This window comes from Uloborus diversus, chromosome 7 (assembly GCF_026930045.1).
Source record: "Uloborus diversus isolate 005 chromosome 7, Udiv.v.3.1, whole genome shotgun sequence".
Lineage (NCBI taxonomy): Eukaryota > Metazoa > Arthropoda > Arachnida > Araneae > Uloboridae > Uloborus > Uloborus diversus.
Window position 1 is genome coordinate 165,006,221 of NC_072737.1, and position 14,296 is coordinate 165,020,516.

A 14,296-nucleotide genomic window follows, 5' to 3' on the forward strand; every position below is an offset into this window, starting at 1 on the left:
AATTGGACTTTACAATTGGACTTTCTCCGAGCCAGCTGAGATGGCCATATGCCGGAAAGCATATTTAAATAAAAATAGCAAAGAATAATCTTTCGAATAAAGTCAAATTCATTGCAATTAAGACCATTTAAATGCGTTTTATTTGAACCTAAAGTTCCATACCTCCAAAAAAAAAAAACACCCTTTACTTGAGAATTTTAAAAGATTTTTTGCTTGACGTTATCCTAGTTAAACATACTATGTTCATATATGCCCCATGCTCACATGTTCCCCCTTTTACCCTGCATCCTTTTGTTTTTTTAATTGTTTTTTTTTTCTTGCAGAAATCCCTGATTGATATGTACTCTGAGGTTCTAGATGAGCTAAGTGATTATGATTCTAGCTATAACACTCAGGATCACTTACCACGGGTAGGTTTCTAAGTTGGAAACTTTTCATGTGTTGTGCTTTTCTTAAAAATAACTTTAAACTTAGTATGTAACGGTTAGCATTGGTTTTCAAAATGTCGATAATCAAGTATTTAATTTCCATAGTGGTCACTATAATATTACGTTAGTGTAACATTAAAAAAAAAATTACAAATAGATAAAATGTTTATAACTGCTACTAAGGGGAATTTTCTAAAATAATTTTCTAAAATAAACCTCACTCAGTCCATTTCATTTCACCCAGGTAAATCAGTGCCATAGTTCACTGATATCAAAAATAGCAGTCTCTGTTCACTCCAAGAAATCTGAAAGAAAGTTCAGCCAGGCAAACGTTGTCCAGCCAAAATCAAAGACCCATCACATAAAAAAGACTTTATTTGAAAAAAAACTTAGATTACCCTGGCATAGGTTAGAAGCGGGTTAGGTTAGAAGCGCTTATTTTGATCTTGGTTCCTTGCATGAGTTTTTTTTTTTTTTTCCTTTCACACTTTTTTCCTTATGCTACTTCTAACCTCACCTAAGTAAGAGGTCACTGCATTTGTTATAAGTTTTTCTTTGTTTCAGTAAAGTCTCAAAAATCCGGATAATTGGGGCTGACCTCACCTCGGATTACTGAAAACTCGGATTATCAGGAAATAATGAGGAGCACCTTTTTCTTCCTTGTATCAAAAAAAGGAACTGTTGTCTTCACAAAAAAAAAAAAAACTATTACTCAAACTTCAACATAAATTTTCTTTATGTTGCTTCTAGACAAATTTTAACCTATTTTTTTCTTCATCTGTACGCCTTTATGTGTGCAAGTCAACCAAAACATAATCAATCTCTCAATGTATTTTTATTATTTACTGCACATAGTCTACGAGTGTTACAACTGCAAAAAATTTCTTTTTTTAGATTTTAATGAAAATCAAGTTTTAAGCAACTAAAAAATATAGATTAAAATACAAGTGAATCACCTCGGATTAAGAGGAACTTCGAACTTTTAAGACTCAGATTTTTGAGATTACTGTAGTTTTTATAAACATTAGGTCTTATTGCTCTTTGATGAAATTGCGTTAAATTTGATATTCATCATAAGCAAAATGTTCCGTTTTGCTAATATTTTAGTCAGTATTCTTGTTCATAGTATAGACTCTTCTGTTCATAAATAGTTTTTACTCACTTTCCAAATCCTCTTGGAGAAATATGCCTATCATATACATTGTGCATGCATTTAAAGTATGACATCAAGAGTGTTATTACTAACTTAGTTAATCTTTGCTTGTGTTTTATTGCTCTCATTAAGAAAAAAAGTCTCATTTTTGTTACAATCTGGAATTTGTTATTGCTCTGTGATGAAATTCTGTTTAACTTTGGCATTTTTTAAAAATTTATTATTATTTAAGAGCTATTCAGAATTCCTCATGCACCACAAAGTATAAAATGAGGCTTACAAAAGTAAGTAAAATCACAAAAGCTTAAACAAACAAAAAACACATTCAAGAATAACATAAGACACAAATAAACCAAAAAGGAAAAACACAAAACAAAACACCCAAAACACAAACAAGAAAATATAATATACAAAAAACAACTAGAGTCCAAGACACAAAACAAAAGCCCGAAGAACATCAAGTCTCTCTGAACATTTAACGAGATCTGAAAGGACAGGAGGCCAACAACAGGACAAACTATATAAACTTTCCTTGAAGGAACATCTGGCCTCACGATGCAGCTTGCAGCTCATTAGACGATGTTCAATATCCCCCTTGGCTTCACCGCAAAAGCAGATATCATTGTTCATTAACTTAAAGTGGAACAAGTAGCTATTGAAGCTACCATGTCCAGTTAAAACCTGGGTTAACAGGAAGTCTGAGGAAAAAAAATTTGCACTTCAAGCGATGAAAAATAGTGGAGAAAAATCTCTTTGTCCATAATGCTTTCGATGAGGCAAGATACTCTGCATTCCAGTCCATAACAGTTTTTTCCCTCGCACTGTATTTCCAATGAGAAAGCGGCACAGACATCGCTATTCATGATTAAAAAAGGATTCTGAGAGCAAAATGTTTTGATTTGCTACTATTTTAGTCGGAATTCCTGTGGTTCATACACAAAAGTTTTTACTCATTTACCTATAATATTCTTGAGCTTGGGGGAAATATCATTCAATTATTGGGTAAGCTTTAGTCATTGAAAGTGTAATGCCAATTGTGTTAGTACTAAATCAGTTAATCTTTATTGCATGTAATACTGTTTTCATTAAGAAAAAGCATTTCATTTTTAAGCAGATTTTATCTAAGGATAACTTTAATTATTGTTTTGAGTAGAGGAGAGTAGGAAGGAATGGGATCAGGTAAACTTAGGCCTACATAAAATGAAAAATTATTTCTAGCTTTTGAACTATAGATGTAATATGGGGATTAAAAGCAAACATGAGTCTAAAGCTGCTACATCCACTGGACTAACAAGGTTTTTTTTTTTAATTATTATTACAGTAATTGCAGCCCTCCTATTCATTGCAGTTCTTCTCTGTAGCTTAAAATTAAAAATGGATAAATAAATAAATGAAATATAAGGCAGTGTGTATGAACCCTTCCAAAATTAATTAATCAGAAGTTTATCAGCCAAAGTATTTTTATTTTCTTTCTAGTGCAAAAATCTAATCGGGGAATTATTTTCTGTATCAATATCTACTTTTCGGTGCATTATCAAAGGACTGTCAAACAATTTTCATTTGTTTCAATTCTTGTTTTACTTTTATTTATTTATTTATTTATTTATTTATTTATTTTGAAAAAAAAAAAAAAACACTTTGTGCTGTTTTGCTTCCTGAGATATAAGTGAGTTTTTCATAATATTTTAATATTTTAGTAGATAAATATTTTATACTTTTCTCTTTCTTCTTCTGCTTTTTTTTTTTTTTTTTTTTTGAAATTTTAGAATTTATAACTTATTTTGTTTCAAAACTTTTTTTTAATACTTTCATCTTTAGTAGAAAAGCTTATCTCTTGATAGTGAGTTTGATTTTCTTTCCTTGGATTAGCTGTTAGCAAATTAATATTCATTCCCTAATCATGCAACAGGTTTGTATCTTAATCATAACAAGCAAAGAATAGTCTGGACTACAGATGACAAAAAGACAATATTTTGTAAAATATGCCAGTTAATTATGCCAGTTCAAATAATTTTTTTTAAGAAGTAGTAACAGTTGTGTTAGTCATATGCAATTTGACTTAATGTTTTATTTTATTAATAACTAGCTTCAAATTTTAAGTATCAAGTTTACCATAGTTGTTATCACCATAAATATTTAAAATTCAGAATTAATTTTTGTTGTATGAAGATCATTCTTGATGTTTTGATGCTGATATTATTGTGTCTAACTATATCCACCAACAGAAAACATATTCCAATTCGATTAACTTACAATCTAATATAATTAAAAACTGAGCTAAGTTACTTCTCCCAAACTGCAGTGAACTAACTATTGAACCAGGTATCGATTGATTTGTAATTTTCCCGTCTTTATAAATGGCTATTTCACATAATCCTTTGCTAATAATTAGCAGAGGTATTAAATAAAACTATTAATTATAATACTTAGATTTCAACATAAAATCTCTATTTTTCGAAGGCTTTCCTCCATTCAAATTACTCTTCATCTCTACTTTCCGTAACAATGATTTTATTAAAATTTATAGCGTGAAGAAAATTATTAAATGAAAAATCTGTTGCCATTTTTTTTCTCAAATATGAACGAATAAAATTCTGGCTTTTGTTTTGAGGCTTTTCCTGTAAGTGAAGGATTTAAAATGTTTCCTTTTGGTTATTTTTAGGAAATTTGCTGTAAAATTTGGGTAGAATTGACCGTACAGTTTTGGGTGATACAGGGTTCGTACGCTCCGGGAATTCCGGGAAAACCGGGAATTGTCAGGGAAAATGACACTGTCAAAAATGTCAGGGGAAAGTCAGGGAGTTTTAAAATTTGTCCTCCAAATTTTTTTTTTTTTTTCCATTTTTTCCCAAGGAATTATGTACCATGAGATCTAGTCTTCGTTTTTATTGTGATTTCACGAAAAAAATTGTAAATTTTTATCTAAACCGACGTTGGCACTTAAAAACTGCAATCGAAAAATAAACTTTTTTTTTTTTTTTTCACAACGAAAAATGCGCCAAAAGAGCGAAAATTTTCTTATACGGAGTTAGTGAGGGGAACGCATTTCTTTCTACTGCCTAAAGTTTTAGATGGGTTGCCACAACATTCTGTTCGTTTCAGGGTTCGTACGCTCCGGGGAAACCTGGAATTATCAGGGAAAATGACATAGTCAGGAATGTCAGGGAATTTTCCATATGTGTCCACAAAATTTTTCTTTTCCCAATTTTTTCCCAGGGAATTTTGTTTTATGAGATCTAATCTTCATTTTTATCGATGTATTTAAAAAAAAATTGTAACAATTTTAAAGCAATGAAAAAAGTGGCGACCCAAAAAATCTTCAGCAGCCGCCATTTTTGGCTCTCAGTAGTTCCCAAAGAAAAAAAATCAGGTGAACAGGAATTATGCACGAACTCCAACAGTTGAGAAGACAATTTACTGCTTCGGAAGCACAACCTGTAGATGGGAGGGTCGATCGGGGGAAATCGTTTTTTTTTCGTCTTTGATCGGAAAATCATTTCAGCTACGTGTGCGTAGTCGCCATCTTTGGTCATTCACAAGATGAAAGTAGATACGATCCTAAAATGCCTAAGTTTCTAAAACAAAGCAGAATTGGATGTTTTCTTTAATTGAAAACTGATGAAAATAACAGAAAATGGTCTGCAAATTGTTTTTCTATTATTATTATTATTTAAAATAATTTTCTTGAGAAATGAAAAATTTTGTTCTTAAAACTTAATCTTATCCTCACTGCCTCGGACGCAAATGTGATAAAAATTTTTCAATGAATTGTAGTTTCATAAAGATTTATTATTTCTTAATTGTCTTCATGCGACAAATTAAAAAAGTTATTTATTATTTTTGGGCATAGCCGCCATATTTGGTCATTCCCAAGATGGAAGTACACAAGACTTTTTAAGTGCCTAAGTTCCTGAAAATGGCATTGGATGTTAATTGCAATGCAAACTATTGCAAACAACACAAATTGTGCCTTTTTTTCCGGATAATTTGTAATTATTTTCTGGAAAAATGCAAAATTTAATCTTCATAACATTTTTTTGTTTTAATTGATTTAGACTCTTATGTGCTAAATACTGACTATTTTGCTTTTACTGTAGTTTTTTAAGGATTTTTAATTATTTATTACTACTTTTATACTACAAATCCAAATATCTACTTATTATTTTTAATTTTTCACTTTGTCGCCATATTCGATCGTTTGCACAATGGAAGTAGACTTAAACTTCCAGAAACAGAATTGGATGTTTATATCAATGTGTACTATTGAAAATAACATTAAATGTGCAAAAAGTTATGAATTTTTGAAAATTGACTATTACTTTCTGGAAAAGAAAATTTGAAATTTTAATGTAAGCGTTCTTTAATATGTGAAAAAAAAAAAAAGATTATTGACATTAGCCTAAAGATCGCCGGATGTTGATTTTTGTTACTATGCATTATATGGTATGCCGATTGATGCAACAAGTTAATCATATTTATATTGAAATTTAGCTTTGCATTTTGCTCAATATGTTTTGTGTAACCTACTAATAAGAAAATAAAAAGAAGTATTGTAAACCAAAAGTGGATGCTAAAAGGTTGCTGCAGGACTACAGCAAAACGCTATAATATTACGCGTGACATCAAAGAAATGCTAAAATAAGTTGAAAGTACTCTGTTTTCAACAACTAGTAAACAAATTAAAACAATTTTGAACAAAATGTTTTAAAAAAAACTTAAAATTTTGACAGACAAAACAAAGGAAAAAAAATTCCAAGTTTATTTTATTTTATTTTTTAAATCTAAGGGGAGAAGTTTTAGTTCTTCTGCATTGCTACTTTAAACAATTTTAATTATTTTGAAAATATTACTATTTAAACTTAAATTTTGAATGAAGCGAGTAACCTGGAATTTTCTAAAAAACAACCTGGAAAACCTGGAAATGTCAGGGAACTTTTTTTAACCAAAAGTGTACGAACCCTGTGATAGTGTAGGCTTGAGTGTAAGAGCAGAGGGCTAGTATTTAGTATGAAGTTTTTCACTTTTTGCCTTTTTTTGTCTTGCAATGCATTGAACCAAGACACAAGTATCAATGCTTCTTTTTAAAATTTTCCCTAGTTTAAGAAAAGTTTTATAACCCTGAATTGTTTTTATTCCTCTATGACAAAATGACATGCAGTTTGATATTCATGAAAAACAAAATATTCTAAGAGCAGAGTTATCTGCTTTGCTCTTATTTTGAATCAAGATTCACGGCATTTGTAAAAACAATTTTCACTAATTATAATCTTGAATTTTAAGAAATATACCAATCACTAATTGTGTAAGCTTTACACATTTAAAGTCAAATATCAAGAACTATTACTAAATCATTCAATCTTATCTTTTGTTGTTCTGTTTTAGAAAGGCATCTCATTATTGCCGCTCATTTAAAGCGGAATATCAAGTGTTATTACATTGATATGTTTTTGTACTCCTTAAGAAAAGCATCTCATTTTTCGTGACAATCAGGCCAAGTATAATAAAAGTGCTTAAAAGGGGGGAAAGCTACTAAATATTAATAAAGGAAATGTTGACATGAAGCAAAATCCGCACTGAAAGAGTCCCCATAAAATAGAACAAAAAAAAAAAAAATGTCCCTTACTAAGACAAGTGACATAAGTTGAACAAGAAAATTTGTAGAACAATTTTTAGATTGTTTTACTTTGAAAACACCGTGTCACGTACTGTTTGTTAAAATTATACACATCAGAAAATATGGTATTTTGAAGGTACAAAAATATGACCTTAATTTGCGGAGGGGGGACCTCCGAGGGATTACATGGTAAGCTAATCAGAGTTCGAAAAGATCATAATATTTTCGAAAATATCCGATACTCTAATATCTATCCGAATATTTTGATATATATGTATATCCAATATTTTCGTTCAGCACTTTAATAATAAATACATCCTGAAGTTACTGCTATTTATTTTTTTATTTAGGATATTTTGTAAAAATTTTATTGTGGGGGCCCCTTTGTTGTGGAGGCCCCGGGGCAGTAGCCCTGCCTGCCCTCCCCTAAATCCGGCCCTGCACTGGGGTCTAGATATGCAATAACATTTTTCTTTTGCAATGAGGGGGGTCTCAGACTGTTTTTCCTTTGTGTCTTAGGAAGGCCCTACTAAGTGCATGGTAGAATGTTATTGCATTTGAAGCTACTACAGTCATGTAACAGCAGGGTAGCATTATTACTGTATAAATGGAAAAAGTAGTGTCGAATGAGAAACGTCTCTATAATAGGTGCCCCTTTATTTATTATATGTTTTAATATCGAAACATTAGTATAACTAAGATTTCCTAATATCAATTTTTCACTTTTAGGTAGTTGTAGTTGGTGATCAAAGTTCTGGTAAAACAAGTGTTTTAGAAATGATTGCCCAAGCCCGCATTTTTCCTCGGTATGAAAATTATTTTTAAAATCACGTTTTATTTAGCTTAGAAAAGTTTCTTGCTCTGTTTTAAGGTAACTTAAACGATATTTTGAATCTTACTGAATGCCTGAAATATCTCTTTGTAAAATTTTAACTTTTTAAATATTATCTACGCTAAGTAATCCAAATTTCAAGTTTACAAAAGGTTCTGACGGTTCAGCTTATTATGAAATGTGTTTTACTTTTATTTTCTATAGCAATTAATGAAATAATTTGCATTGTTTATAGGATTGATGAGTGCTGTACATTATGAAATCTTTCTCGTTTATGAGAAGTTGTCTACTTCCATGATGTTTTTTACTTTGTTTTTGTATGTCCCTTTGTTTTTTCCTTTTTTCGCTCCAACTTAATGTTGATTCACAGCAAGATAGAAAGATGCTCAAGCTATTAGATCTACCGTATATATTTGTATGAGTTGAGCAATTTAGCACAAAAAAATGGAGGTTTAAAGTTAAGGGATTGATTGATTTATACAAAGACTATAATTACCAGAAAAATTTCAATCAACCCTTGAGATATAATCACCTTTGAAAACATGTTCACCCATATGCAAAATTTTAGCGTGGGAGGGGGAGCTCAGATATTTTCCCCATGGTTTAGCAGAGTAGGATATTTTCCCCATGGAAACCGATTTTAGTAAGTTTAGAGTTATTAAAATTTGACATTTTTAATAACTTATTCATTAATGGCTCGAAAAGAAATGTTTTTACAGTTTTGTAAAGAAAAAAGTGCTAAAAGCAAAGAAGTTCTCATTTCTAAGGGGAAGGGTCTTAAGCCCCCTCCCCCCCCCCCTCATATGGGAGGCCATGCTTAAAAACCTCTCGGGATTTCATACACTTAGAATTTTTCCTTGATTTCAGTCCAAGTCTTATGTACAAACATTTGAGAAGCAAATACTAACACATTTGGAATTTACAGTGTACATAGTACAGCTGAATGTATAAAATTCAAACCCACTCCCATAAAGTTTTAATAAAGCTTCCTTCATGTTCACTAAACAAGGAGGGTTACTTTTTGATTAAGGTGGTGGGTAAGGGTTATTTTTTGTTATATTCTGTTGAAAAATAATTATGTATTTTAGTATTATGTATTGTATTGTATGATATTTACATACATGTTGTAATCACTTTATTGACTAAATAGCATACTATTTTCCTTAACTATTTTCCAGAGTTAATTTTTGAAAATCCAAACAATTTGAAAACTCCAACCACTTATGATCCCAGGCCGAGGAGTCAGTCACCTTTCTCACCTTTAGTCACCTTTTGAAAATTTGGTTACTTTTAGTTACCTTTTGCCACTTTTGTCACCTTTCTCACCTTTCTTGAATTTTCTTATGATTTTTTCTAAAAATAATTAAATCCTTGAAAAGTATCTGAATGTTAACAGTGAAATTAATTAAAAAAGTAGCATTAAATATGCCCCCCCCCCCACCTTGTTGTTGTTTAAGAAAAATAGCTATGCTACCGGAAAATCCAGGAATTTTTTTTATTGCTTGCTATTGCACCCTATGAGCAGAACCAGTCTTTCTATCCCCCTTTGACCGTCAGACGCATTTTCTGCAAGTCTCGTCTAAACGCCATTTTGTTTCCTATCGTGTTTCTGGCCATAGAGTTTTGTTCGACTAAAGTTCAGCTGTGCAATTTGTTTCTGCACACTTTGTTGAGTGAGTGGTCATCGAATGCAAGTTGTCTTCCGTGTTTATCAAATAACATCATCTGAAGTCTCTGAATCTCACGCTCATCTCTAGCCAGGTGCGTTACTTGCTTGTTTTACTTTTACTGACTTCAAAAGTCGCGACTAAGCAGCCACAAGTGGTTCGATTTGAAAAAGGGGTGATGGGTTAAGGAGGCGTGCCTCGATGTCTTCTTTGAGCGCGGAATAGTGATAAGTTTTGGTTTGTGTTTATAGTGTCACTTTGTGTTTGCACAGAAATGGTTAGTTTGGGTTTTATTTTTGCTGCGCAAGTGCAAAGTGAACTTGGTCTGTGTAAACATTTCCTTTTTACTTTCTTCTATATCTAATATATAGAAGAAAGTATTGGATTCGTGCAAATTTTCGAATTTCGAATTTTGACGGATTCGAACGTTTTGAGGTGTGCTGAGTCCATTTCGACTATTTTTGGAAAAATGTCTGTGTGTGTGTGTGTGTGTATGTGTGTCACGTCTGTGTGTGACCAGTTTTTTGTGGCCGCTCTACAGCAAAAACTACCGCATGAAATTGAACGAAATTTGGTACACATATGTGCCCCTATGTGAACTTGTGCCCATTGGTTTTTGGCGCGAATTCCTCCAAGGGGGGTGGAGCAATGGGACGTTTTTTGAGTTACGCAAGCTTGCTATTCCTCAGGAAGTAACTGGCGGAATCAAACAAAATTTGGTCCATATGTTGCCCTTAACAGGAGCAGGTGCTGATTCAATTTTGGTGTCAATAGCTCAAACGGGGGTTGAGTTATAGAACGTTTTATGTCGTCAATTGTGACTGCTGTATCTCAAGAAATAACGAACGGGATCAAACAAAATTTTTTTTGACAAGTAGCCCTTAAAGGGTATAAGAGCTGATTTTATTTTGGTGTCAACAGCTAAAAAGGGGGTAGCACAATCGCCCGTTCTTTTTTTCCATTGTGAGTGCCCTATCTCAAGAAGTAATGCTACGTTCTGGTTGAAATTTGGAATATATGTGAATCCATAGGTAAACAGGCTTTGGTTCAATTTTGACTCCAATCGCTCCAAGAGTTGTTGATTTTTTTTTTTTTTTTTTTTTTTTTTTTTGCGAATAAAAATAGTTTTATTAATGCAACAATAAGAAAGATAAATCATAATAGATTGTCGTCTGCGTATTTCTCGTGATTTTAATTGTATGGAAATGATCGGAAATATTATCTCAATGATTTAAAATTTTTAACTGTTGCCATCTTACGTTTGTTAATAAATAAAATATTTGTAATTAATTCAAGTAAGGCTTTGAAAGTAACTTTCAATTTTCGCTCTTTGTTTTGTTTTTACAATAATTCAGACATTGGGATGGTCGTCAAGTTTTTGCATGTGTAATTTTGTTTTTGTTAGGAATATTGCTTCCTCGTCAAGCATGGGGAGGGATCAGAAAAAGGAAAAATATAGAAGAAAGTTTCGTGATGGCCACAACATACTAGTTTGGTGCTTCTCAGAGAATCTCCGAATTTATTTTTAGGTTTCAATGCTTTATATGGCTAGTTCCAGTAAAAATAAAGCTTTTAGAAGCAAATGCTAGCCAAAAGCTTTATTTTATGTAATGGCGAGTTTGATTTTATTAAAGTACGGTTTTAACATGGTTTGGTAATGTAATGATTTGGTTCTTCCACATTCATTTCAAAAAGCTGCTGATTTTATAATCCAGAGATTTATCAGTGGCGGTTAGTGTTTATTTATTTATTGAATTGGAACAAAAAAACTGCTGTAAACCTATTTGGAACAAAATGCACCATGACAATATTTTTGATAAATGCGATATCATTTTCCTAGATTCAATTAGGAAAAAATTTATGTTTAAAAAAAAAAGAAAAGAAATAAAAAAAAAACAGGCAACCAACGCATCAAACAAATGAGTCCCGATTGAAAAAAAAACAAAACAAAAGTACCCCCACATCGTTCTCTTTATCACCCCTATTTTGATCAAATCAGAAGAGACCATGACAGCATTCCTGCTTATTCGGCATTATTTTTTATTCCTAAGCCTGATATGTTGGGGATTGCAAATTGCCTAGGACCAGTCTAGCTGGGCCCAGAGCCTGTTGCTGGTCGTCACTTTTGTATTTGTAATTATTAATAACTAGATTTAATACTACATTTTTTACCTCCCATGGACATGTCATGGAATATTTTCAGAGCTTGTTAAAAATATAAAAAATAAATAAAACAAGAAAGAAAAAATCTTGAACATTTTCAGGCATATGAAATGACATTTTCATCATTTTATACAAGTACAATTATCATTTTGTTAAAGTCTGATTTTTTAAATTGGTTTTCTCAGTTATTCTCTACTGTCAAGACTTTCGATTTAATATTTATGCTTTGTATTTACTAAGAAAAAAGAAAGAATGCTGATAATTTTTCAACAAGCTAAAAAAAGAGAAAAAAAGCAATACTAAAATCGTGATTGAATAACATAAATTATATGTTCAAGAAATGCATCATCTTGCTTTTTACTTCACAATTTCAAGCTTTATTATGCTGATTAAATATATATATAATAAGGTAACATAAAGTTTACACTGAAATTTTTTTGAAAATATCTTAAAATTTTTATTTTACTACTTCTAGCCCTATAATATTCATTTCCAAGATTGTAAAGAAATCTTTAAGAAATATATAGGCTATTTTTGTAAAGTCAGTAAAAAGGGATAATCCTTTTCTATTTTTTGAGTTCTTAACAAATTGCTTTTGGTCACCTTTTAGTTACTTTTTTGTCACTTTTTAGTCACCTTTGTTTTCAAATTTGTCACCTTTCTCACTTTTTTCAAAGGCCATCAGCAGTCCTCGGCCTGTGATCCCAATTAGTTCAGATTTTTGACATTCCCTTGTACATAATGTTTTTAGTAATAGACCAACCACAAGAAAAATGTGGAAAACTCTAAAATCCCGCTGAATCGCCCTGTTTAATTTTGCCCATTTTATTTTGAAACTAGCCGCCTGCGGCGACCAGCTGGTCCGCCTTTTTAGGCCATTCGCCTTTTTGCGCCACAGTTGCCGCCTTCGGCGGCTGCTTAGACAATTTAGCGACGGTATTAATCAATGTTTTTCTCTTTTTTCTCAATATTATCATTCGCCTTTTTACACCAATGTTGCCGCCTTCGGCGGCTGCTTAAACAAATTTCGTGGCGGTATCAATCAATTCTCTATCTATATCATTAGCAGTTTGAATACAATATTTTCTAGATCTATCTCCAGTTCCGTCGTTTGGAATATTTTTAAAGGAGTGGGAGACACAAACGACGTACCCTTCATGCAAATTTTGTCGAAAAACGACAAAATGCACTTCCACTTTTATGTGAAAGCATTGTTTATTCTAAGTCATGGTGTGTGTTGGGGGGGGGGGGCACTTGACACCCCGTTGAAATTCCTTAAATGACGGGCATGCCTCATTCTTCCTGTCCATCTACTATATCGACCTCTATATTTGTCTATCTATCAATCTATACGATCTGTGCATATCTACCTCCTGACAGTACAATCTTTTTTTTGTTTATATAAGTATTAATTCGAAAACAAAGCATTTTTTGTCCACTCAACCTCTATCTATCTCTGTATCTACCTAACCTAACCGCCAATTCGTAACAGAAACAAAGATCATGCAAAAAATTATTTATTTAATCAAAATAGCCCGCAAAAAAAAAGGCTCTATGTTCCCCGTAGTGTTTGAAAAGTAGCTTGCAAAAAAAAAAAAAAAACCTAAAAAAAACAAAAAAGGTGAAGAGAAGGCAAACGATTTCAGTTGGATCACGTGATGAGGTAAGCTCGGAACTCAGCCGGCAAGCGAACAGCTCGCGTTGTGTTCTGCCATTAAAAAAATTGTAGAAAAAAACTGTCGTGTATTTTTAAAAACTTTTTTCTTCTGAAGGGGGCAGAATGTTTTTACTATTACCAACTAAAATTTTAGAATTGAGGGCTCAATACTTTTTGCAGGATGGGTTTCAAAAAAAATTAAACCCAGAAAAAAATGCAAAATAAAGGTTTTTTCAAAAATTTATAAAAAATACAAAAATTGCTCTATCTTCAAAATTTTTTCATTCATCATATTTAAAATTAAATTTTCTACACTATAGTACATAAAATATTTGTGTGGTGCGATTGGTTCGGGGTCTGTGAGGTAAAAAATACTAAAAAATACTTTGCACTAAAAAGTGCAAAAAAACACATAAAACATTAAATAACTTTTTTCTAATTAAAATATCAAAAATCGAAGCCCGAGGTGCACATTTTCGGCAAAAACTACACCTGTGTTCCAAATTTCATCTTTCTAGGCCTTACCATTTTCCCAGGAGGCGCGCCACAAACACACACACACACACAAACATCTTGTTTTATTATATGTATAGATTATGTAGTGCTGAGAAAAGAATTGATTTATACATTTTTGAATTTTTTTAAAATTAGTATTATATGTTTTTTAAAAGCATTTGTTTGAAAACTTTTTTACATCATTCCTGACTGAACTGCATTTGTGTTAAATTCATTTTATCTACCAATGCACAAAAATACATTTTTCTGCAATATTTACTATTGTT

General features: G+C 31.8%; 1 protein-coding gene across 3 annotated transcripts in view; it reads left to right on the forward strand.

Moving 5' to 3' along the window:
- Nucleotides 1–14,296, forward strand: part of LOC129227051 (dynamin-like 120 kDa protein, mitochondrial) — an 83,162-nt gene that overhangs the window by 13,669 nt on the left and 55,197 nt on the right. For all 3 annotated transcript variants that reach the window (XM_054861691.1, XM_054861692.1, XM_054861693.1), the window contains 2 exons: nucleotides 324–410; nucleotides 7,925–8,001. In XM_054861691.1, the coding sequence (XP_054717666.1) occupies nucleotides 324–410; nucleotides 7,925–8,001 (164 nt within the window). The remainder of the gene's footprint in view (nucleotides 1–323; nucleotides 411–7,924; nucleotides 8,002–14,296) is intronic.